Raw genomic sequence first — 26,880 nt, 5'->3', positions numbered from 1 at the left:
TAGACAAACGTAATCCACAAATGTACATAACTCCCCAGCATTTTGGCTCCAAAAAGTAGGGTCCAAGTGGAAATCACTTGTTAAACAGAATATTTTTCAGCGAGTAATCACAGATGAGTTGGGGAAGAATGTACGGTGAAAACCAGAAAGGAGGTCATTCATTTATGTATGTTTGTATTAATCAAATACACCACTCATGTCACTGTACAAGTGACTTTCACAGTAAACCCATTACTGTAGTTTTCGATGAATAAACACAGATAAGATGGAGAAGAATGTAGGTACAAAGCTGGCAGGTAGATGGAACTATTCATTCATGTATATATGTATTAATTAGATTTATATGCTGCTGATCTCACTGTCTAAATGACTGAGTGATTTACAGTAAACTCATTTCTGATGCATGCGGGTAAAAGTACCAAAGCATGCCAGATCATATCAAAACATTTGGGGGAATCCATAAAATGCATGCCCACAGAATGTGCTACATATTTTGCTTCTCTTAGTAGCTCTCTCTTTATTTATAAGTACAACAAAAGAGATCACGTGTAGGAAGGAGCTTAGGTAAAGCTTACCCAGATTTTTCTGGTGGCAGGCTCCCCGAGGTCAACACGCGTTCAAACAGGACTCTTGTATTATTATCCTCTATTTAAAACAGAGTTTAAAAGCAAAAATTAAAACAAGTAAATATTTGTATGATTTTTAAAAACAGAATTTTTTAAAGAATAATTGTAAGTTTAAAATACAAGGTTGAAATACTTGGAATACTGATACAAACTAAGAAAAATACCAAAAAAAGAAAAAAGTGCAGAAAAAAAGTGCAGAAAAAAATCTGTAAAAGAAAAAAAAGGAAAAACACAAGGCAAAAATTTAATTTGAGACAATTTCAGTAACTTATCACATTTTCTATTATTTCAATCTAAAACCTTTTCATCCCATACCCTTTAAAAAAATTTAAAAGAAATTATAAGAAAATAACTTCGATTCTTTGAAAATCTCTATCTATTCCACATGAACGGAACAAAATGCTAATGGCTGCCTTTCCTACATTAAAGCTTAACAAAAGGGGCTTAAGGCTAAAACGAAGCTACATAAACTTAACTTTTAATTACATATGCATTACAATTAAAGGTACTATATCACACTGAAACAATCCAAATATTAAAAGAATTTAAAACTCAATTTACAATTGTTGATAACAGCAGGGTACATAAGATAATAACAATAATAACAATAACAACAATTAAGATTAAAGATTAACAACAAAACAACATACTTTATTCATTAAACATGAAACTAAGTCAACTGAACATTGAAAAATGCATCATAAATACCATGATGCATTTTTGAATGTTCAGTTGACTGAGTTTCATGTTTAATGAATAAAGTATATAATTAATAATAATAATAATAATAATAATAATAATAATAATAATAATAATTTGTTTGATCCTATGTACCCTGCTATTGCCAACAATTGTAAATTGAGTTGTTGTTGTTGTTGTTATTATTATTATTATTAGCTTTATTGATTAAACATGAAACTCAGCCAACTGAATATTCACAAATGCATTACAAATACCAGTGACTGGTGCTAATGGTTGGTACTAGATATCAACCAAGTACCTTCTTAAAATATAAGATGTTCCGAGTAGCGCAGTTTTTGCAGCCCAATGGCCAACTAATTAAATGCAACGAAAATGAAGCCTACAAATACTTAGGCATTCTGCAGTTGGATAATATCAAGCATGGAAAAGTAAAAACTATTGTCAGGCGAGAGTACACCAACAGAGTTAGGAAAATTTTGAAATCTAAATTGAATGGTGGAAATACAATCAAGGCCATAAATACCTGGGCAATACCAGTTATAAGATACACAGTTGGTATAGTTAACTGGACACAAGCTGATTTGGACATTTTGGATCGAAAAACCAGGAAACTAATGACAATGCACTACAGTTTACATCCACGTGGTGATACTGATAGACTATATCTGCCCCGAAAATCAGGTGGCAGAGGATTATTACAAGTGAAGCAAACAGTTGAAGAAAAAAAACATGCACTGGCTGATTATTTCAAAGAAAGTCAAGAACATCTATTAATCGAAGTAAAGAACAAAAATCTACTGAAGGCCCAACAGACGAAACAAGAATATAGAAAAGATGTGATAAAATCAAGAATGGAGAGTTGGCAGAACAAAGCACTGCATGGCCAATTTCTGGAAAAAATAAAAGATAAAGTGGACAGTGAACAAACTTGGTTATGGTTAACAACAGGTACATTAAAGAAAGAAACAGAGTCACTAATCCTGGCTGCGCAAGAACAAGCTATCCGCACAAATGCCATTAAGGCCAAAATCGAAAAATCCTCTGATGATGCCAAATGCAGACTTTGCAAAGAAGCTGATGAAACTGTTGATCACATACTCAGCTGCTGTAAAAAAATCATGCAGACTGATTATAAATTGCGGCACAATTTAGTAGCACAAATGATCCATTGGAATTTGTGCAAAAATTATAATATTAAAACAGCAACAAACTGGTGGGAACATCAGCCTGAAAAAGTCACCGAAAATCAGATGGTCAAGATCTTGTGGGATTTTCGCATACAAACAGAAAAAATACTGGCTCATAATACACCAGACATCACACTGGTTGAGAAAAAATAAGATCACAATCATAGACATCGCAATACCAGGTGATAGCAGGGTAGCTGAGAAGGAACATGAAAAAATCGCAAAATACCAGACTTAAAATTGAAATTCAACGACTATGGTACAAACCAGCAGTGGTAATTCCAGTGGTAATTGGCACACTGGGTGCTATTCCAAAAGCACTGGAATTACATTTAAAACAGTTAAAAATTGACAAAATTACCATCAGTCAAATGCAAAAAACCGCACTGCTTGGATCTGCACGCATATTACGAAAATACGTTACAACGTCCTAGCCTTTGTCTACACTCTCTTCAAATCAGATTGTGTATAATAACCCTTCTGGGCCCACATCCTGATGAAATCAACTTTTTGAAAAACAAAGAAACCCTAAAATTGAAAAGTCCAGGTTTTTTTACCAATTAATTATGCGAGAATGCCTGTACAATTATCAATTCCCCAATATTTACAAGTTAGGTGCTCAATTTTGGGGAAAACGTTCATTTTGTTAATACAAAAATGCTCTCTTAAAATTTTCATGGCATTTAGGGTGGTTAAAGAAATAAAATAAATGAATATTAATATACTAATGGGAAAGACACAGTGAATTATAATCTCCAATTTAATGACTTCTCTGAATTCCTGGAACTTACCATTCAAATGAGAAAGATAATCAATATATGCCAAGACATATTCTGGAATGTCCCCATATTTCTTCAAGCCTAGTTCAAAAATCTTAAAAGCCACTGACTTGTCCTGTGAATTTAAAAACATTATTAGTCAAGTAAAAAATGAACCATCTAAAAAACTGATATAATAATTTCACTCACTATGAAGAATTACCTTGCTGCAATAATATTCCATCAGAGCAGCTGTAACATAAACATGGTGGCGGGTGCGGGCATCTTCTCGTGCTTTCTTAAATATCATTCGGCCTGATTTTATACCTTCTGCTCGCCTTGCAAATTTCATGTACTGAATATAAACCTGAGGAATGGATAATCTTTTAGCTGCAGTGCAGTATAAAGAGATCTATACTTTATTACGAATGTGGCTTTGTTGCACATTTAAACCTCTTTATATTTTGAAATTCAAGGTAGCATATATATTTAATATGTTTTAGTTCTTAAACATCGAAAACATAACAACACGTAATTGTCTAAACTCATATTGCTTCTCAAATTCTTTGGGGGTCAAACCGAGCCCCACATAGCATATAACTGATATACAATTCATTGATCAAAAATCTCCACTACCATATTGCTCAAGTGACTGGCCCTAGAGTTGAAATTCTAAGCCACTTTGCTTTTCTGCTTCTCCAGCTGCTATCCAAATTGCCAGCAACTTTTAGGGCTGTGAATTTTGCCAATGAATTGTTTAGGTTTCCTTAGATGTGGAAAATGAGGTGGAATAAATCAACCATCTGTCTTTTCATAATAGATAATGTATAATCTCATAATTCTGATCAGATTTAATAATAATGATAGCATGCATGATTTACTGAAATCCGGTATCTATTACCAAAGCCTGGTTGAAAGGGGAATTCCCCTCTCAAAAATGTGCCCATCTGGGTTTCAAGTGTAGCACCAGCCATGATTCTAAGACAGGGCAGCAGGGTTGCTATTGTCACTTGAAAGATCCTGACAGCCCTCAAGAGACCTTACTGATCAAATTGGACTCTGGTGGTCAATTGGAATTGCTGCTACTGGACCCCTTTCACTTTCTGAGCTGCTCAGTGTCAAAACTGGATTGGCAGTAGAGTTTCCCAGACTTATATTGAAGGACTTCAACCTCCCTCTCCTGGGTATGGGGTCAGAAGCAGGTTGGAACTTCATGGTCACTGTGAAGCCATAGTTGCTACCTTGAATGAAGGGGTCAAACAACACCTCTAGATTGGGCTGTATCTATGTAAACTTTTTCTGCTTATGGATCCCAGAAAATGTCCCTGGTTTTCAGAAGGCTCTGGAAATAAAACAGCACCAGAAATATCTAGAATATCTCTGGAACAAAATTAAGAATGAATCCAATCAGGAATGTGATTATTTTTCTTCCCTTATTGTGTCTCTAGATGAAGGTAGCCACCTAGAGGTCCTGTTCAAGGTAATCCAGTCTCTCCTAGGGTAGGGATGGGCCTGAGAAATATCTGCAGGGACAACTACAAAGATACCTGAGGCAGATAAAATCACTAAAATCCATTCTGAATTGGATTCCAGTTATGCAGGTACTTTAAAATTGCTTGAGGCACAGTCATGTATGAGAAAGGTTTAAGCCAGTTGGTCTCAAGGATGTGGACAAGGAATCTATGGCCTCCTGTAACTTACATCCGTGTCCCTTCTGGCTGGTTAAGGCCTCTTGGGAGACAACCTGTGGTTGGATCCAGGCAGAGGTGAAGTCATCCTTGAGGGAGGAGATGTTCTGCCGCCCTTAAAGTGGTGGTGGTCCACCCCATCCTCAAGAAACTATCCTTGGATCCAACAGCTCTGGAAGATTTTCACCCTGTCTCCAACCTTGAGAAGGTGGTAGGCTTGCAGGTCCAGAGGAACCTGGAGGAAATAGATTATCTGGACCCTTTTCTGTCACGTTTCAGACTGGGCTATAGCACTGATACAGCATTAATTGTACTTGACCTACAACAGAATTAAGATGGGGGTGATGCCTCCACCCTTACAATATCTGATCTTTCATTAGCCCTCAATACCATCAATCATGGTATCCTTCTGAATTGGTTTAGGGCAGTGATGGTGAACCTTTTTGGCACCAAGTGCCCAAACCGGAATGCACATCAGAGCACTGGAAACCAGAAGACCAGCTGGCCGGTGCACATATGTGTGCTGGCCAGTTGGTCTTTGGGTTTCTGGCACATGCATGAATGCTGGCCAGCTGGTCTTCGTGCATGCCGGAGTGCCAGAAACCCAGGTTTCCGGCGCTCTGGTACATGCAAAGACTGACGCACCGGAAACCAGAAGAGCAGCTCACGACAGCACACATGCCCACAGAGAGGGCTCTGTGTGCCACCTCTGGCACGTGTGCCATAGGTTCTCCATCATGGGTTTAGGGGATTGGGTGTGAGGGGCACAGTGCTGTGTGGTTCTGTTCCTCCAAATAAGTTGGTTTTGATGGAGAAATGTAGCCCTAGATTTCTGTTTTTCAGGTTGCTTTAGAGCTTTACCCTCTTTCTGCTTCTATTTAACATGAAACCAGTGCATGAAGCCATCTGTTAGTAAGGGTATAAGTATCATCAGTATTTTGGTGATATACAGTTTTACCATTCTATCATTGGTCAATCAAATTATGCAAACAAGGTTCTTTCAAAGTATCTGTAGACTGGGGAAAGGGTCTGGATGGGAAAATAACAAACTTCAGCCCAATTTAAGCATGATAGAGTGGCAGTAGATTTTAATGCCTCCACCCCTGCCCCTACATCTATAGACTTTCCATGTTTAATTATAGGTGAGGTTGCATTCTTCCAGACAAAATTAGTTGTCTCACAACTCCAAAAATTGTGGTTGCTCCAATACTGGAGGTTTTTAAGGAGCGGTTGGACAACCATTTGTCTGAAATGGTATAGGGTTTCCTGCTTGTCCAGGGGGTTGGATTAGAACACCTCCAAATTCCCTTCCAACCCTGCTATTCTGATATTCAGTGCAGAATTTGGAGGCCCACATTGGACTTGCAGCTCCCGCTTGAAGAACAGGTTGCAACTGTGGGTAAAAGAGCCTTTGAACAACCCCATCTTGTGCATTAGTTGCACTCATTCCTGGATCTGGAGTCACTGTCACTCATGCCATAGTTACCTGTTACTTGAGTTGCTGACTTTAGCTGTACAAGGGACTTCCCATCAAGACCATCCAAATACTATAATTTCTACAGAATGCAGTGGTATGAATAGTTATGGGTATACCTTAATGCATCCATGTAATATCACTGCTTTATGAACTACACTGGCCTTCTATTGGCTTCTGAGTGCAAATTAAGATACTAGTTATCAATTACAATGTCTTATATCATGTTGTGATAGTTTTATACTTATTAGTTATCTTGTTTTACTTTTTAATCCTATTTTGGTTGCTCGGCTTCATATTTAATGAATTAAACAGCCAGATAAAATTGTTTCAATAAATAAACAAATCCTTTAACAGCTGAAAAAGTTTGTAATACTAGAACTTATTTTTGAATATGGTTCTTCACCTTACTTTGATACCTATGTATGTATCATCACAAGTTAAATAACAACAATAACAAATTAAACTTGGATGTTACTTGATTTTCAACAACTCTGGGCGGCTCACATCAGAGAGTATAATAAAATCAATAAAAGATAAAAGAAGATCTAGATATTATGAAACATTTATTTTGTTTTTTGGCTTTTTTTGCTAGGATATTCTAGCATTCTTGATGACCCTAACACTGTTAATGCGTACGAAATTATTGTTAACAGCGATTTCACTTGCTACTCTCTTTAAACACATGTTGAAACAATGTGTAATATTTTTCATATTTCCATAATTTTAAGCACAGGAATATAATCTTTACCACAATGACAAAAAACCTGAAGTAACATATGATTTATATAAATTGGGGGATACAAAATAAGCAAAAAAACGGTTTTAAAAAATGCCACTGAGAGAGCTAAGCTAAGAGAATCAAAGTTGGTCATACTGCAATTATTTGAAAATTGAAGTACTAGAGATCAAACATACCAAAGTGGGATCAATGTCTTCAATAGCCAAGAGTCTATTATATATGCTGTGTACTTTCTCATATTTCATACGACTCTGCACAAATTAAAAAAAAAAATTTCATTAGTTTAGGTCCAAAGTGGGATCAAACTATTAGCATAATAGTTTGACTGTATTTTTATGGAGATTACAATCTCTAAACATAGGGGAGGACTTCATTAAAGTTTGAGAGAATAAAGAAATGTTTTGATTCACCTCTTCATAATCTGCATAGGCAAAATAAAGAAGCATATTCTTTTTTAATAAAGTGCTGATTGCTCTTTCATAAATATTTGCTGCTTCATCACTGAAAAGTTTAGCATTGTTCATATCCTAAAATAAAATAAAGTAATGAAAAGAATTTGTCAGGCACAATAATTAAAAAATATAGTCAGAAAACAATTTTCAGCCATTTAAACCATGCTCACTGAAAAAATTATACTGGCATTGTAAACTTAATTGGATTGCATATCAAAAACAAGCAAACTTGATTAGTTTCTAATTGGATATTGGAGTTCATTTTATATATATATTGACTGCAAACTTTTATGGCCTACAAGTAGTCCTTAGGCTACAACCATTTGTTTAGCATCTGTTTAAAGTTACGATGGTGCTGAACAAACTTACAACTGGTTCTTCAAGTTCTGGCCACTGCAACACTCCTGCAATCACGTGATTAAAATTCAGATGTGCAGTGGTCAGCTCATGATTACAAAAATGTGACAGCCACAGTCATATGGTAATAATTTCAAGCAAAGTTAATAGCAAAGCCAGAAGGTAGTTGAAAATTACTCCCACTGTGTTTTTGTTCACCCATGCTCTGGAATTATTGCCCATGGCATCCCCACATGGTATTCAAGTACCTGCCCATGATCTACAACATTTGATCGCAGCCTATCCCAGTCTCCCACCAAAGCATTGGAGCATTTACCTGTAGAACTCTCTGCCCCCCCCCCCCCGTCCCCCAGTGGACCTACCCTGCAGCACTAGAGTACCCACTGGCCCTCTTTCCTGGGATTCCTGCCTGCTCTCGCTTAACAACTTGCATGGGTCTGGGATTACAATAGCAACTGAGACTGCCGAGATTGCAGTCTTACTAAGTGATGTGGTCATGTGACATCACCCTTTAGGACCGCATCATTTAGTGATGGGTCTTTCAATTGCCATTGTAATCAGAGGACTATCTATAATAAATTCACAATATTGGTTACTTTTGTTTCCATACAATTCTTCAATTATTTAAGCCTGGATTAACATATTAAGTCAAATTGGTGTTTGTATAAGAAGAGCAAATCAATTTTAAAATAATTAACAGTGTTAATACTAAATAACAATGTGTAATAAAACACACAGATAACACGAAACAATGTGTTATCTATGTCAGTAGTGCACATGCAGATATTTCAACATTTTTTCTTACTCCTTTCTCAGCTAGCAGCTTGCTGGATTGTTCAAGATATTGTGCAGCTTCGTACCAGATATCAGGATGATGACCCAATACTAAGAGGCATTGTTCATATGCAAACATCACTAGGAGAAGACAGAGAGACAATATTTATTAGGCATTTTGCAAAACAAATCATTACTTATTTAAATCACAATGTTTCTTCAAGCTCCTCACTAACCAATTTGGCATTGTTTGATTGAAAAATTACATCTTATTGTTCCCCAATAAGTCTGTAAATTTGAGGGCATTCTCACAAACGTACTTGTTTCATATTTTCAGTAGTTTTTTTTTAACATTTAAAACTGTTGGTGACCCAAGCTTCATATAAACATCACATATTTATCACACAAAGGAATCATTCTTGTATCCTATAATCTAAGCAAAGGTAGATTTATTTTTCTATTCAAAAATTATCAGATTCTGTTTGCAATGCTTTGCAATCCCATCATTGAAGTGATCTGGGATTTAGAATCTAGACTCTATCAAAGTATCTGAAAAGCAAAATAAATAAATAAATGAAGCTACCTCTCTTTGTAATGAGAGTTTGGTCTTCCGTACGCAGAGGGTTACTCTTTTCCCACTGAATGTATTTTTTCCACATGTCTACCTGCTGTGCTTCTTGTGGAGTATTTTGTGGTGGGACAGAGGGAGCATTACGGTCCAGACCTTTCATCACAGTCTCGTACTCCTAAAAGAGAGGTAGTTATTACAATAGTTAAAACAAGGCAAATAATTCAATAATGTGTTTTGTTTTTAATATTTGAATATTGTTCTATTGGACACATATTACAGTTCAGTTTTTCATCATAAAAGGAAATTCATAAAAAGGAAAACAAAAATCCACCATCATCTGTACCTTAGCAACACGTCTAGCATTCATATAATCTCTACTACGATCTTCAATCATTTTTTTGGCTAAGTGGATATTGATTCCCTGGAAAAAGAGAAAAAGCTGTTAAACTCTGAAAACCTGTACTTATTCACTGACGTCCTCTTATGTATTTTACTAAACAAGTTATACATGGTATACACACAGCTCCTTTTTTACGACCTTCTAATCCCTTAATTCTGGGTAGTGTCAGGGCAAATGGATAGAGCTGAGCGTTTACTTCACAGCAAATATTTTTTCTTTGCACCCTGGGGGAGAAATATCTGCTGCTACCTAAGACTGAATGCTCAAGCTTCCAAGTGGGAGGAAAGTGTCTTCATCACTAGTCCACCATGATGTATAGAATATACAGCATAACTATGAGAATTTAAAAGAAGCATGACCAGAAATATACATAATTAAAGAAAATTTTCAAAAAATTTGACTAGACCAGGTTTCTTGTAAAAGGAAGGAAGGGAGAGAGAGGAAGGGAGGTTTCTTTTTTTAGATGAAAAAAAAATAGCTTCACAGTTTTTTAAATAACCAGCCACTGATTGTCAAGATAAGGTATTCATATTGTTATAACTGATACATAAACAATTCATGCTAACTCCATCAACTTCTTTCAACTTTTAATAAAGATAATAAAGGCTTGGGAACATCAGTTAATTCTTATAAGTTAATTCCTTATAAGGACTCAGAAAACTAATTTCAGAAGTAATTCTGAATTCACTGTGATTAAGGCAGACAAATAATAAATGCTTAAGTTCAATAAACTTTGAAGAAGCATTAGAAGTCAATCAAATTCAGATTTGAATGTTATAAAAAAATTTAAATCTACCTGTTTATGTTGTGAAAAAGGTTGTTCCCCAAAAGATTCTTTAGCTATTCTTGAGCTAGGATTATCACAGAATATATACCTTGTGGCCAAAAGGATCAAAACTGTATCTGCAAACCAATGTTCTCCATATGTAAATTCTGCATCATTGAGATCAGGTACAAAAATCCATAGTCAAACAAGGATCCCTGAGATTTCAGTGTGTTAGGACTGACTTTCTTACAAATTATTTTCTTTCTTTCTGAAGTTAACTCAAGCTTTACCAAATAATGTGTTAGTTTTCAAATTCTATAGACTGTTTATGATTTGAGATGATAAACAAAGCAACAAAGGGGGAAAGGAATATAAATGGCTGGTCTTAAATGCAAAAGACTGATTTTAATTTTGAACAGTATGAGACAATAGTCTATTCACCTTGCCTTATCAGAAAAAGCTCCCACTGCAGAGGAAGAAAATAGTTGTGTTAGAGTCACTCAAATTGGAATGCTAGCATCTTTTCATTTACCTCTTCATACTTGTTATAATCTCGCCACAGTTGTTCAATGTTGATCATAGGGTTCACACAGCCTCGCTGATAAACCCTGCGGACAGCTGTTATCCTCTGGTTTTCTGCGTAGGACCCTACTGCTTCACTAAATAGTGAGGCGAGACAGTAATATGTCAGCAAATACACTTTGCAACCTGTATGAATATCAACATTGCATTAATTAACATAAAAGAAAAAATATTGTACTTACACGCCTTTCAAAAAATTGATGTAATCTACCCAGATCTATATAAAAAGCAATCAAAGTTTAGTTTGTCATAACCGTTCAGTATTTAACAAAAAATATTTCCAAATATATATATAGAAACCTACCTGATATGACATTATTTCCATGCCAATTTTATCTAGAGCAAAATCATATGCTTGAGCCATTTTTTCTCTGTAAAAAATACAAAGAAAATATGGAATTAAATTTGCATGAAAACAAATTATTATGTTTTATTACTTTAAACAAGCAGGTTATCATACATAAAAATATCATTCCAAATTTTTCATAGGGCACAGTCTGACATGCTTCAAGAGGATCTACATTTTGGAGAGAATTCCCTGATCAAGGAACCTACTTGTTGCATTTTAAAAGGATTTTTGAAAAGCAGATTGAGATTTGAGAAATAACATAGGGTTTAGAAAGAGCTGAAATAAAGCAGCTTTAATAATATTAAGACATTTTGCTCTTTATTGGCATCCTTACTCTGGGATTACATTACTGTACAATCATATAATTGAAAATACTGGTAGTCCTTGTCCAGGGACTACAATTGAGACAGACAACTCAGTTATTAAGCAAACAATTGCTAAGTGAATTTGTGACTATGCTTCCGATCTTATTTCACCTTTTCTTTGCTTTACAGATCTAGGAAGGTCATAAAAGTAAGAACTGATTACAAAGCTATTTTTTCATCATTGATTTAACTGTGAACAGTATTAAACAAAGCAGTAACCAATAGACTATCTGTTCTGCAAAGTAAGGTGAAATAATATTTAAAAAGTAACAATGAGAATGATTACACTTCAAACAACTTTCAGGTTAATTCCAAACTGCTTTAAACTGATGGCTGTCTGGACATTTGATTCTCCAAGGAGCAGAAAGCTTGAAAAAATTCAGAGTAGTTTGGAGTGAGCCTAGATGCTCACAGACATAATGATGCCGCAGTTTAAACTACTGATCAAGAAAATTAACTTTGTTGTATCCTTATACCAGAGACACCACTGAGCAATAGGGTAGTAGTTCCAAAATTATTGCTGCTTCTACATAAACTAAAAAGTAAAAGTAGGAGGTGAGAAACAGATGGAAGAGGGAAGTACCAGTCCTGGATCAGCAGTGTTACACCAATACACTCTAAGCAATCCTCCTACAGCGCTGAGTCAGCAATTTGTGCCATGGTATGTCCATGTGAAGAATTGACCTTGGCAGAGTTATCTATTTCTTCCTTTAAATCTTAGGCCTATAAGAAGTAGCCAATATACCATATCAACTTACTTATAACTGGGTAGCTTCCCTTTTGTTTCTCGCACATATGAAAGGTAGCACTTCCACAAGTCAATGTGTAAGACTTTCATAAGGCATCGTTGAAATAGCTATATTATATTGAGAGAAAAAAGAAATGGGGGTCCATCAGCAGGTCACAGTAGATTCTTGTTTTGCAAATTTGAACAAACTTCCTCAATTTTGAACAAAATACAATGATTATCCTCTACATTTCTTGGGCAAATTTTCATGAATTACATTCGGTGTCGGTTATTTTTAACCAGTGTTAAAATAATACAGCTGTAAACTGCAGCAATTTGAAAGAAAAGATTGACAGTATTCAATAATGGAGCTTTATATGTTCTGATTTTCTTAATGGAAATTTGACTGGCACTTTATGCACCTTAAAGCATCAGTGGGACTTCACAGAACATACATACTTTGTTACTCAGATGACTGTGGTGGAATATAAGGATATCTTTGAAGGAGGGCCAGGAACTCGATATTAATTTAGAGCACAGCTGCATATTTATTGAAGACATTTTTCTAAGTGATCCATGTATGTCTCATCAACAAGGTGTCTAAACCAAAGTACTGTCCCCAAATCAATTGTGGCATAGTTTAAGGCTCTTAAGTAGTTTTTGAGGAGAGATACAAAGGCATCCCATTGAATTCCAAACTTTGTAGTGAAAGAGGCATTGAAACCACCATGTTTTATGACATTGTCCATTTTATGCCAAAACTCACAAGCTGTTAACCTAATTAAATATTCTGGTTAAATTGGACAATTATATTTAAAACATTTCCTTTTTTAATTTTTTCAAATGAGTCTATTTAAGTAAGATGAGTAACTTCTGTTTTATCAATTTTGCTAATTGGCTAATCAGTATTATCTATAAGTGTGCAATGTGTTTTATGGAGAGATCATTACCCACAATAAAGATTCTTGTCTTGTCCAGCAAGTCTTGGGTAATATGAAGGTCAAAACAAATATTTTATCAGGTTCACTATTCCCAATCATTTTCTAGGCTCAATTCAAAATTCTTCTGTCTTTGCAAGCCTAATTCATATTCCCCTCTAAATTGTAAGATATTAGATGAAGTAGATATGTAGGGCCTTTTCAATGCTATATATCCGTGACGGCGAACCTATGGCATGTGTACCACAGGTGGCACACGAAACCATTTCTGAGGGCACGAGAGGCATTGCCCTGTCAGCTCCAGCGTGCATGCGCACGCTGGCCAGCTAATTTTCAGTCTTGATTTTGACCATTTTTTGCTCTCCTGAGGCTTCCCTCAAAAACCACCCAACACCCAAACCAGAAGTTCAGGAACAATCCAAGAAAGTCATTGGAGCCTGGGAGGGCGAAACATGGACCTACTGGGCCTACCGGGAGTCGGAAAACAGGCCATTTCTGCTTTCCGGGGGCGGGGGAGGCAGGGAAGGCCATTTTCACCCCTCTAGGCTCCAAGAAAGCCATGTGCACATGCACAGGGCGGGTCATGCATGCATGCTCAGGGGGCATGGCATGGGGGGCATTACATTATGGGTGTGGGCATGCGTGTGTGCACTATAGCACACACACACACACACAGGTGCTTTTGGCATCCAAGGTGAAAAATGTTCGCCATCACTGCTATACACCCTCTTATATTTAAATGTATACTTTCACTTGTCCAATTAAATTTTAAAAACTGATGAAAAACAGATATTTGCAGAAAGACTGATAAGTCGAATGCATGATAAGCCCACTCTAACTGGAGCCTATCTGATTTTATTTCTCTGCCAGGTAAGGTTTGATGCATATCCCATGGTATTTTAACTTTATATAGGTAACAGGTTTAATATTTTAAATCATGTTGTATTTATGTTAATCTTTATATTTATTATGAGCAATGAACATAATAGACTAAGCACATTGTAGTTTTCCTGTGAACAACAAAAAAGCTATTTTCCACTGCCCTCTTTTGTGATTTCTTTTTTAAACTTTCCAGTGTAGCCTATTTCCTTGGCATTATCTGATGTTAAAATACTATAAACTATGTCCAATCTTGTTTTGCTTGCATGTTAACTAGAAAACATAGACAAAGCATATTTTTATGAATTGTTAAGACAGACATTTTTCCAACTTGGGCAACTGCTTCCAACATGCATAGAAAATACATGAAGCCAAGTGAGTGAACATGCATATTTTGAAGCAGCCCCAAGCACCTGATGGTTGTTTTGATGTTTGAGGGGAAAAGCTTCTTCTATTGTACTCTCACATGATAGTTGTCAGCATGGCTGTAGCAGTTACTTTAAAAAAAAACAATATTTGACCCAGTGTTGATCCAGGCAACTACCTGGACAAGTCTCTTTAATTTTCTTGGCCAGATTTTGGAAATACTTTGTTACTGCCACCAGGGCTGAGAGACAGTAATTGATCCAAAGTCACCCTGATCTGAGACCTTAATCAGTTCATCAAACTGTCTTTCTAACAGTTAGTATTCTACACAAATTGATATAAGCAACTGTAGAGGCCACTCTAAGCTCTATTGTCTACTGCTTTTATGTATCAACCATCATTTCTTCTTCCCAATCCATTGGGCTCTTCATGTTAATAACACATGGTGAAAAATGTTTTCATAATTATCTTGATTATTTAGTAAGTTGTTCCAGAAGTCCCATAAGGCAAAAAGTATAGCTGTGGTTCATACTAGAATGTGAGCTTCAAAGATAACAACTTTGATACAGAAGGATCATTTGTGAGAACAGGAACATGTATGTAGTTGGAATGATTTACATAATCTTTGGTCAAACAAGCATGTTTTGTTTGCATTATTTATGGAAATCATATATAACGTGTAGAAGTACTGATTCTAATATATACAAGGACCAACACATTTAATGACAACCCACTCATTTCTGAGGGTCTCATTATGTCTATATCACAATGCTAAATACCTATGAATATCTTAAACACTTATAATCATTTTGCTTAACCAACAGCCACATGGAATATTTCATTCATGATCCCTCAAAAGTTAAGACTTCTTAGCTCAAGGTAGGCACATAACTCATTATCACACTAGAGAAAATACATATTCTAATTCTTTACTAGTCTGATTTTTTTAAAATTAATGCATATATAGAAGCTTACCTTTTCTACTTTGTCATAATTTTTTGCTTTTATCTGAAAAACAAAACAAAACCCTCAAATAATTAGGTCAGCCTTTCATCAAATATGAAAAAACTATTTATTAGTTGGAATAGACTTGGCTTTTTTAAAAAAAATTAAATTGCAAAATAATTGACAAGTTAATGAAGGGTTTTGAAAAAACTAGTATTATTTTCAGTAGATGAGGATATATTGTGAGAAAATATATGCTGTGATATATTTCAGTCACATTAAGATTTGCTCAAGAATGTGTTATCCTCCTGATAATCAAGCGTAAGTAATATTAATGTTAATTAATAATTAATATTATTGACTAATAACATATTAATATGGAAGGCAATTTTAGAACTCGTTTCACAGTAAGTTACAGAGTTTACATTCAGATACCTAGCATAGAAGACAGTAATCCTTTATTAGTTTAAATTCTAACACAGATTTAAGAACACATATATGTTGTTTTATAACTATTTAGTAATAGTTGATTAAGATGTTCATTATAGCTGATACTACAGATGCCAAAGCAGCTTTTGATGTTCATTAATAATAATTATCATATAAAACTTCATGAAACTGAGATCCCTTCAGTGTTTCAGGATATCAAAACAGCTATTCCCCTCCCTGCGCCCCAAAAAGCTGCTGAGTTACAACATTAATCTAACACACAAATGAAATAAATATTGGAAATGTCTCTGCCATGTAATATTTAAAAGGCTTAAATATTTTTGGGAATATAAACTTCAGTAATTTGTTTCAATGTATTGATAAAATATAGCTGATAACACTCCATACAGTATTTGATTTCAAAGTTAAAATTAAGATTAAAAATAGAGGCCTTGGGAAGTGGGAGGGGGGGAGGTTTTAGTTCAAACTGAAAGTAACAGGGTTTTGGAAATCACTGTGGAATTTAATAGTAGGATGCCCTATGAATGATACATCTTGGAGTTCTGCAATATTAGTTCTAGTATGAACCAAGTAGTGAAGAAATTAATGCAAATACTTCAGGAGGTTGCATCATTGCAAATGAATGTGAAAACCTAGGTATTTGTGCATTTTTCCCCTAGGCAGCATTGTTATCATTAAAGACTAAGCCATGAGGAAGAAACTTAAAAGTAGCACCACTTCCAGTATCTTTAAACTATATTGGGCTTCACAGGAGTAAATATTAAATGTCTAAAAAGACAAGTGAAACAGCAGAAGCTAATGAAATGAAAGGAGTCTCTGTGACGGAATAACCATAATTATGCTGCCACTGGGGAAGGTTCAGAGTGTAGGAAGGCAAGGCAGACTGCTGATTCTTTCAGCCAAGCACTACCTGCAATCACTCTCTGGGATTGCAGAGGGATTTCTTAGTGTTGCAAGGAGCTGCTGGAATATCTGGGACCTTCTGCATGCAAACCTCATGTTCTACAGCTGAGGCTTCAATGACAAGGTAAATAATTATCTGCTATAAGCATTTAAACCAGCAGGCTACTCCACATCATCTGCAGGCATTTCAAAATAAAACATGTTTAAACTTAAAAGTTTATAAAGCTGAAAATGCACCAGGGTGAACAGATTCATTCATCCATCAATGTAAAGAAATAGAAAAAATACTTAATATCAAGAAATTCCATTCCTCTGCAAACACTACCTGCTTATCTAAATCAGACATGCTCAACCCATGGCCTATGGGCTGCATGCTGCTCTGGGCAGCTAATGATGCTGCACAAGGTTGTAAATGTTTAACATTATCATGTGATTTATATAAATATTAACATTATATTCTATATGTGGCCCAGGACAATTCTTCTTTACTCAACACAGCCCAGGCAAGCCAAAAAGGTTGGACTCCCATGCTCTAAATCAGGGGTGTCAAACTTGTGTTGTCATGTTGTCATCACTTTTTTCCCCTTTGCTAAGTTGGGCGTGGCCAGCACATGACACATCTGGCCCATGAATTTGACAGCCCTGCTCTAAATTATCTGAGCAGCAATTTCTCAATTGGTTACCCTCATATGTTGGAAAGCCACACTGTTTTCAGGGAAATTATGGGAACTGTAATCCAATAGATCTTTAGGTATCAAATTATAAGAATGCTCTGAATTCAAAATGTTTGCATGTAAAAAATGATGTACGGATAGAACATCTCAAAGAATATTTTGTTTGCATTGACTGGCATTAACTGAATGCTAATTGTGTGAAAGTATATCAATATTCTTTCAAGAGAAGTGAAGAACTCTAGTAGAATATTTCCTTTCTTATTATACTATTGTTTTGTAATCTGTAAGCTTTTACTAATTGAAGAATGCACAATTCCCTTAAACATACATCCAAACTGATTGTTTTTTAATTCATTGTGTAAGCATAATGCCTTGATATCAGAAATTTCTTTTCATAATTTTACCTGTGTCATTTTTTTTCCTTCTTGATTTTTTAATTTGTATTCTAAAATTTGTAAATGATAAAGGTTAGTGATATTTTAAATGAAATTAAATGTATTATATTTAATCCTGATATTACTAGTACTAGTTGTCTTATTGTTATTAATTTATAATTCAATAAAAGTAACAGGTTTTTACATACACACAGTTCCTTTTAAATTGAAAATAATGGCTTGGTATGTAAATTGAAACCAATAGTATCTCAGTGGCATTTAGGATAAAGAAACTGGAATCTGACTAGTTGGCACCAAAGAGCTTAGGTTTTTTGTATCTCTTTGCTACCATCTAATTATCATCTCTATTTTTGCATCCCAGATTTGTAAAATAGTAATTAAAACACATGACAACATGTCCTATATCATCTAAAACAGTTGTCCCCAACCTTTGCAGATTGGTGGCCTGACTTGGGGGGGGGACGGACTACAAGTTTAACTCCATGCACATGCACACAGACTTGCCGCTTGTGCAAGTTGAGCTGCTTATGCGCAAGCATGCTGGCCTGCCTCTCGTGTGGCTCGGTTCCCAATAGGCCATGGCTTGGTAGTGGGCCACAGCCTGGAGGTTGGAGACCCCTGATCTAGAATGTCAATGAATGTATTCAGAAATTGGAAATAAGGCTTGTTAGTTTTTTTTTTTTTTTTGAAGTATGGATTGTTTTCTACTTTCATTTTCCTATGATTTCAAACAAGGATGTATTATGCCTGTGAATTAGCAACTGAGAAATTCTTACTCCCCACCTCAAAAAATCTATTCAGTTCAGTCAAAATTCATTACTCCCTTAGTACAATAAAATAGGGATCTTAAATTATAATTGAATTTTTTGAAAATTAGTAGTAGTAAAATGGGAAATTATGGTTAAAAGCTTCCTAGTTTTTGAACTTTTAAATCTACACATTTGACAGCATTGGGTGAGTTTCCTTGAATAGTGAAGCAAATACATTTTAACAATAAGTTCAAGATTGTTTCAAAATAAATAGCAAAGGATTATTAAAATTTTGATTCTAGAATGTTACAGATGAAACCATTTAATCATATTTGAAATAAGATTCTGGAATTAATTTAAAAGAATTCTTCATGTGGAAAATGGCTTGTTTTGAAACAGTAAGATAAAAATTTTAAAACTGGACATTAGAGGGAACTAAAGAGTACAATTAAAAGAACACTTAAACTTGATTTATAATTACAGAATGAAGCAAAATATTTCAACATTTAACATATTGAAGGATATCTGAACAATGGATGAAGAAGTTGATTTTAAAATGGTCTGTTTTTATATAGTCTGTCTAAAAGATGTTATGGAAGAGGAACAAGCATGAGGAACAAGAAAGTGAATTGAAAATGGATTTCTACTAGAATGATATTGAAAAAGATGTTACTTTGAACATATCAAAAAAACTGGCTGATGTCTTACTTATTGATATAAGTTTTGTGAAGCTTTGGAGAATTTAGTGACAAGGGTAAGAGAAAAAAATGGGGGAGGGTCAAATTCTAGGACATTACTAGAAAGAACTAGAGATCAAGAATCTTAGAAGTAAAAGGAAGGAATATAAAGTTGATTTTATTTCATCAGTTAAAATAGATACGCTATTATCTTTGGTAACCCTCAGTGGACTTTTGTGGAAAACAGGATTGAAATGAGATGCTTTATGGTTTTGTTTATAGATAAAAGACAGGATATGGGAATATCATTTGTTTTAAGAAAAGGTAATAAGTTGCTAAAATTGTCTATTTTATTGCGATGAACATGGGAAGGCACTTTTTACTTTATATTTTTCTTTTCTATTTCTCTTTCCATTGTCCACCTTTTTGCACTTTGTACTCTTTCTATTCCTTTTTTCAATTTGTATTAACTTTTAGTATTGATATTATAATCTTTGATAAAATTACTATTAAAAACAAAGTTCTTTTGATTACAAGATTCTGAGGGCCTTACCGCTTTATCATTTCTATTTTATTTTAATCTTGAAAATCAAATGTTTGTTTTTATTTTGTTAACTAGTGACTCATATTAAAATTATTCTGTGTCTGCATTAATATTTACTGAAGTAAAAGGGTAGTAATGTGTATTTGTAATTAAGCTGTTCCTTAATATCATGTATCTAGACAACAGCTAACTAAGAATAGTAACTGCAGGTTGTTACCCCATTATTAGCATCCCATTATTCATTTCTATAGGCTACTAGCCAAGTACTATTTGCTTTCTACCATTTGCTAAATAGGGCTTAAATCTGAACACTGGATATTCTGTTATTTTTCTTGCTATGTGCCAGAAGAGCATGTAGTTTTATACTCAAAGAGCTCATCTGAACACAGCAAAAAAATGAAAGAATGGGGAAATAAAACTTGCAATCTTCCTGCCCAGAAACCAGCAAAAAACCCCATCAAGAATCATGGCATATGATGAGGAATGCTGCCAGAAATTATAAAACTGACCTCCCAACATAAAGTCATATGACCATCGGGGAGTAGGTAGAGACACAACCATATATATAATAGCTGGGGGTGTTTTACAGCCTATAAAGCACTTGTTCTATGGCCATTGTGACTTTGAGCAGCCATAAAGCAAATTCTCAAGCAAGGACTACATGTATTGAACTCCCCCCCTCCAGTTAAAGTCAAAAGTTATAAATTGCTAGACCTATTTTTATATGCCTTTACTGGAACTTTATTATCCACAATTTGTGTACCAGTGGAAAACCTTTTCACTCCCAAGTAATTGTTGTTGTCATCATGCAAACAATTCTATTTTCTGTTACAGATAGTGAGAAAACATAGCCAGCCTCCCCCGTCCCCATCCCTCAACAATCACTGAGCTTTTTCATATATATATATATATATATATATGTGTGTGTGTGTGTGTGTGTGTGTGTGTGTGTGTGTGTGTGTGTGTGTGTGTGTGTGTGTGTGTGTGTGTGTGTGTGTGTGTGTATGTATGTATGTATGTATGTATGTATGTATGTATGTATATATATATTTTGGGGGAGGAGATTCCAGGTCAATATTTGTTAATTGTAACAAAATAACTGAGTTGAGATAAAGTAATAGGCATTTGTATAAACAGGTATTCAAGTAGGGTGCCAAAAAAGCCAACACAGTTCTAAGGCTGCATTAACAGAGGGATAGAATCAAGAACACATAAAGTGCCTTATAATGCCTTGGTAAGGCCACACTTGGAATACTACATCCAGTTTTGGTTCACAATTTAAAAAGATGTTGAGACTCTAGAAAAGTATAGAGAAGAGCAACAAAGATATTAGGGGACTAGATACTAAACACATGAAGAATGGTTATTGGAATTGGGTATGTCTAGTTTAATGAAAAGCAGAAATAGGGGTGACATAGCAGTGTTCCAATAGCTAAGGGATTGCCACAAAAGAAGAGGGAGTCAAGCTATTCTCCAAAGCATCTGAGGGAAGGACAAGAAGCAATGGATGGAAATTAATCAATGAGAGAAGCAATCTAGAACTAAGCAGAAATTTCCTAACAGTTAGAACACATAATCAGTGGAACAACCTGCCTCCAGAAGTTGTGAATGCTCCAACACTGAGAGGGAGTGGACAATCATTTGTTTAATCCTGAGCAGGGGGTTTGAACTGGAAGACCTCCAAGTTCCCTTCCAACTCCTATTCCTAAGGAGCAATGGTGGCGCAGTGGTTAGAATGCAGTACTGCAAGTTAGCTCTGCTGCAATTTTACAGTTTGAATCTCACCGGGCTCAAGATTGACTCAGCCTTCCAGTCTTCCGAGGTGGGTAAAATGAGGACCTAGATTGTTGGGGGCAATATGCTGACTCTGTAAACTGCTTAGAGACGGATGTAAAGCACTGTGAAGCGGTATATAAGTCTAAAGGCTATTGCTATTCTATTCTACTTTAGAAAGTACCAAATTTTACTGGAAACCTATGTTTGCAACATTAATATTATGGGAATGGTATCTCACTTATTCTAAGAAATATGCTAAAATATTTATCAGATGCTTAATCCAGAAAATCTGGATCAAAATTGAATTTTTGAATAGAATCAAATTGGAAAATAATTTTTATTAGTTTTATCTCCCCTTTATTATTTTTTTTATAAAGCAGCAACTATACATAATACTTCTTTCTCTTTCTGTGATGTGAGTTGGGCTGAGTGTGTATGACTGGCCCGAAGTAACCCAGACAGTTTTTCATGCCTATGACAGGGCTGGAATTCAGTCTTTCCTGGCCAGTACCTTAAATAGAAATATTGAGTTTCCAGAACTATATACTGTTAATTATATAATAATTAAACAATAAGTTCAGAGTTTGGTACATTTTGCCTAGTGACTACAGACACTCTCTGCTTAATGGCCAATCATTTAGTGACTATTTGAAATTATGACACTACTGAAAAAACTTGGCATGTGGCCAATCCTTGTATTTGTACCCAAGGTCATGTAATTGTAAGCCAGTTGCTTAGCAACCAGTTCACAAGTTAGTGTCCTGTAATGTTATAGCTTGCCACATGCAACTTCTTCATCCAGTGTCTGACAAGCAAAGCCAGTAGCATGCTACAAATCATTATTCTATGATGTCTCAACACACAGCCACAGGTGATTTGCTTAATGAAATGACAGTAGCAAAAAAGATTGTTGAATCGGTGTGGCCACATGATACCTAACTTAATGACCACAGTGGCTAATGTGTCCCAGCTGTGGTCTTAAGTCAAGAATAGCCTGTATAGTAAAACGTACGAAATTATTCTTTACTACTGATTTATTGTGGCTGTTACTTGGAACCAGGTCTAAGGTCCAGGCAATAGATCAACACATTAAAAGTTGATTACTTTATTGCAATACTTATGATACCTATAATACAGGAATCTCCCCAGACTGCTTGCCTTGAGAACAGATAAAGATTCCATGGAATCGGGGGAGGGGGGTATCAATCCTGGATCTCGTATGGCTGCACAACAATTCAAGTCTCCCTACTTGCTGGGCATTTTCCAACAATAAGTAAGATATTTCTATCTCTTTCAAAATAAAAGAATCCAAGTGTCTATAATTGTCCTGGGGATTCAAAGCCATTGTCCAGTCAGATCTAAAGGGAATCTAGACACCTATACCCTTAGGTAACTTGTTCCCTGATGTACAAAGATAACTTGGGGATTCTGAAAGGAAGCTGTGATTATTAATGATTAGTTAATTGGCCCATCCCATAGTTTCCCCATCATTAATTTACCCACTGTATCCTATGTCTCACTGCTTTTCCACTACTTCACACATGTTCTAGATTGCCCACCTGCTTATTGGCTACTACCTAAGAAAACCTTACACCTGAAATAACGTTTAACGAATTTAATTAAAAGATTCTTATGTTATTAGGATTCAGTCTCTGGACACTCATGAAGCTAAATAAGATTACAAAGAAACTGGAGAGGTATGAACCAACTTCAGCTAAGAGTCTGCTGGACTAATGAAATAAGATTGTCTTAAGACAATTATCACAGTTGCTGCCTCTTCCACACCATTAACTAATTATAGCCATAAAAATAAGCTGAATTTTAACTAAGAACAGATTATTCTTAATAAATCACACCAAAGATCACAAAGTTCTACATGCTTTAAAGAACTTATTATAAGCATGGTTACTAAATACTAATTGTTACTGCATCTGTACAATGAACTTAGTTGTTTGGAGTGATGAATAGACTAATGAAACTATGACAATTCTATGAGATTATTTTAACCTCTTGTAACAATAATAAATCTGAAGCCTTCTTTGCAGTTAAACAACCATCTATTTTAATATATGACAAAGACATGGGAATGAGAATGCTTTAATAGCAACACTAATCTAATGGCTGGCATCTTTATTCTTTTATCATGAATAAAATGGTTGTTCTTATGCTTGACAGTACAAAATCAAGCTCTGAACCATAATGGAAGTCAATTATGGGAGATTAATCCTTTTGTTGAAAATGATGTATAGTTATCTATCATTTTCTGCATATAGATTCCTGGCTAGACTTTATTTCACCATGTATCAGTTTTTTCTAATCACCATGAATTGATCGAATTTGGGTGTTGATTACAAGATAATAAGCTTTGACAGATTTCCTTTAAGAAGAATCAAGCAAGTTGCAACTATTTGTTATTCGAGGAACATACTTCCTATGAGGTCTATAACCTCTTCAGTATTTATGATTTTGGAACTGCATACAGATAAAACTTAAAGTTGCTTATGTATGGAAAGAGCATGCTGTTTGTATCTGTAAACAACTATGTTTAAAGTAATTGAACTGAAATACTAAACAATTCTTACAAACTAGGACACAAATCGTTGCATCATCACATTGTTATGTGACATATTGTGACTTTTCCTCTTTATTAAAACGGGTGGGCGTGGCCAGCGTATGACACATCCGGCCCAGAAGTTTGATACCCCTAAGAGAATTTAAGCACTTATTATGGATGGGAACCACGATGCTCTAACCCAAAGACTTGGGTGCTATTCCTGAATACTCAGATTGAATTACTAGTAAATTTAGTAGCAAGTTTTCTTCCTTATTCCGCAATAGTTCTTATAGTTCAATTTTAGTGATAGTTATAACACAACATAAGTCTCTTCTAATAGATTTGTAACCTATTAGCAAGAATCATATATCATTACCTGCTTTCTGACTTAAAAGGAAATAATCAGTAGCATGTTATAGAAGAGTCTAATATCTAAACCAGATTTCTACTTGAGCACATTAAAGATAATGATTTGTTATAGCCTAGGAAATCTGGAGGGGCAGTAAGACTATTGTTCTGTAACTATTCTTATCTGATGTAAAGTTGATTTCTAGAAACCAGAAAGATACTCAGCAGTTATAATCGTAAGTAATCTATCATATGAAATATATTTTCTTCCATTCCTACAATATAACTAAAATGCTGAATTTTCAATATGAGTAAAATATGGGGTTTGTAGCCATTGTATGTATATTTGGGGTGATTTTGAAACAGGACTAGAAAAATATATGGAAAATACAGCTAGTCATCTAGGTGATTATATATTATTACTATAAACACAGTCAAGTAACATGAGGCAAGTTTAATTAGCATGACACAAGGGCAACTGGATGTTCAAAGCTTCCACATCCTGTTGCTTTTTTCATATTACTAAAATGTTATAGAAGTAGATCCCAGTTAGATATTAGCATTATTTAGACCTAACCCACTCACAAGCTTGACTATGTTCTCCTGCCCAGGTTATTTTTAATTATTTTCCTTCTTTTATCTATTTAGAACATACTTCTGTTATCTCTTCAGTTATAGCATAGTACTCCAGATTACTATAAACACAATATACATTACTCCTTCTGTTTTAATACAAACATTGTTAGGTTTCCTTTCTACATTTTTTGAGTTTTTCTCTTGGGTTATTTATTTTATAGCAGAATAGTTACAAAATATACTCATTGCTACAGTTTGAGATTCTGGAAAGAAGGGGCAGAGTGAAGGTAGCTGTAACAAAAATTAAATTATCCTAACGGTTTTCATTTTTGATAGATGTTATTGAGGCAGACCATTTTAATATTCTTTGTCTCTTCTTTATTTTGAAATGTTGAACATCGCAACTTTTTCCAAGATACATTTTCAAATATAACCATCTGCTTGCTATAAATTCTAACCTAATACAATGAAGTAGTACTTTATAAACTATCTGTGAAGTCATAGACTGTATATTGCATGGACAATTGATCTATAAATACAGTGTGTACATTTAAAAGTAGAATTTTAGTGAGCAATAAAGACCTAAATAACAATTATATTTTGAAAGACAGAAATGTTAACACGAAGGAAATGACCATCCTCAGCAATAAGTTTATTCGTAAGAATTAGGATAAATGGTTGAATATAGGAAATTTATCCCTGATACTATCCAAAAGTGATGATCATTATCTTTGACATCAGACCATTTTATGTGAAAAGTTCATTATACTATTTTCAAACATTCTAACATTGGCTATAAATAAAATTCAGAGCTGCGTTTTAAAGATTTTTGTTTTCAAAAACATTTGCAGAAGTTACTCTCCAAAAGAAAACTTACTCAGAAGTAGCAGAGTAAGTTAGTCTAACTTGAAGAAGTTAGACTCCAAAAGAAAACTTACTCAGCACTTGATCATTTCTATAGTCAAAGAGAGTGACCAATTCCTTCAATGGGAAGTATCTTCCACATTTTTTTCAATATTTATTCCAAGCCACTAATAGAAAATGACTATTCCATCTTTGTTCAGAATTGCTAAAGAAGTATAAAGTACACTTGATGTGCTCTATTCATGTATCTCAATTATCATATGTATCTTGAACAATACTCTAAAGGTTCGCTGGACTTTGTTAGTTAGGAAGAATAAAAATAACTGAAGCTTCTTGAGTTGTGTAGCATGTACGGAAGGTATTAGGTTTGTGTATAAACTCATTATCCTGCCACTATAAAGTTTCATTATAATCGTATTTTACTTTTACAACGTAACTGCCAATATGCACTTTCCAATTTGTACTGTTCTACAGTCTACATTTTTACAATATGTGGAAATAGTGGTCATCTGCCTAATGTTGCTATCCATTGGTGATGTCAGGCAATAGCAATTCAATAGTCTGCAGCACGTTTCTCAAGAGAAATGGGAAAATGCTCTCTCCTGACTCTTGGTGAACCTGCTCAGCTTTGGAGGCTCTCTTTGAAACTAGCAGTAGAAAATAATCTGAAATGGAGAAGGTGGCCTTTCTCCTTCCAATGACGCTGTGAAAGGGAATTAAAT

The 26,880-nt window shown here is 34.9% G+C and overlaps 1 protein-coding gene across 1 annotated transcript in view; it reads right to left on the bottom strand.

The window, feature by feature from the left end:
• Positions 1-26,880, bottom strand: part of CSTF3 (cleavage stimulation factor subunit 3) — a 63,577-nt gene that overhangs the window by 2,885 nt on the left and 33,812 nt on the right. The window contains exons 4-16 of the mRNA XM_014054667.2: positions 15,679-15,711; positions 12,552-12,649; positions 11,384-11,450; positions 11,262-11,296; positions 11,030-11,156; positions 9,675-9,752; positions 9,344-9,506; positions 8,792-8,901; positions 7,588-7,704; positions 7,354-7,428; positions 3,497-3,640; positions 3,307-3,409; positions 576-645 (exon numbers count right to left, since the gene is read on the bottom strand). Of these exons, the coding sequence (XP_013910142.1) occupies positions 576-645; positions 3,307-3,409; positions 3,497-3,640; positions 7,354-7,428; positions 7,588-7,704; positions 8,792-8,901; positions 9,344-9,506; positions 9,675-9,752; positions 11,030-11,156; positions 11,262-11,296; positions 11,384-11,450; positions 12,552-12,649; positions 15,679-15,711 (1,220 nt within the window). The remainder of the gene's footprint in view (positions 1-575; positions 646-3,306; positions 3,410-3,496; positions 3,641-7,353; positions 7,429-7,587; positions 7,705-8,791; positions 8,902-9,343; positions 9,507-9,674; positions 9,753-11,029; positions 11,157-11,261; positions 11,297-11,383; positions 11,451-12,551; positions 12,650-15,678; positions 15,712-26,880) is intronic.

Source organism: Thamnophis sirtalis, unplaced genomic scaffold, assembly GCF_051295495.1.
Source record: "Thamnophis sirtalis isolate CommonGarterSnake01/CBP01778 unplaced genomic scaffold, rThaSir2_p1.2 scaffold_1, whole genome shotgun sequence".
Classification (NCBI taxonomy): Eukaryota; Metazoa; Chordata; class Lepidosauria; order Squamata; family Natricidae; genus Thamnophis; species Thamnophis sirtalis.
The sequence above is the reverse complement of the archived record's forward strand: the minus strand, read 5'-3'. Positions and strand labels throughout refer to the sequence as shown.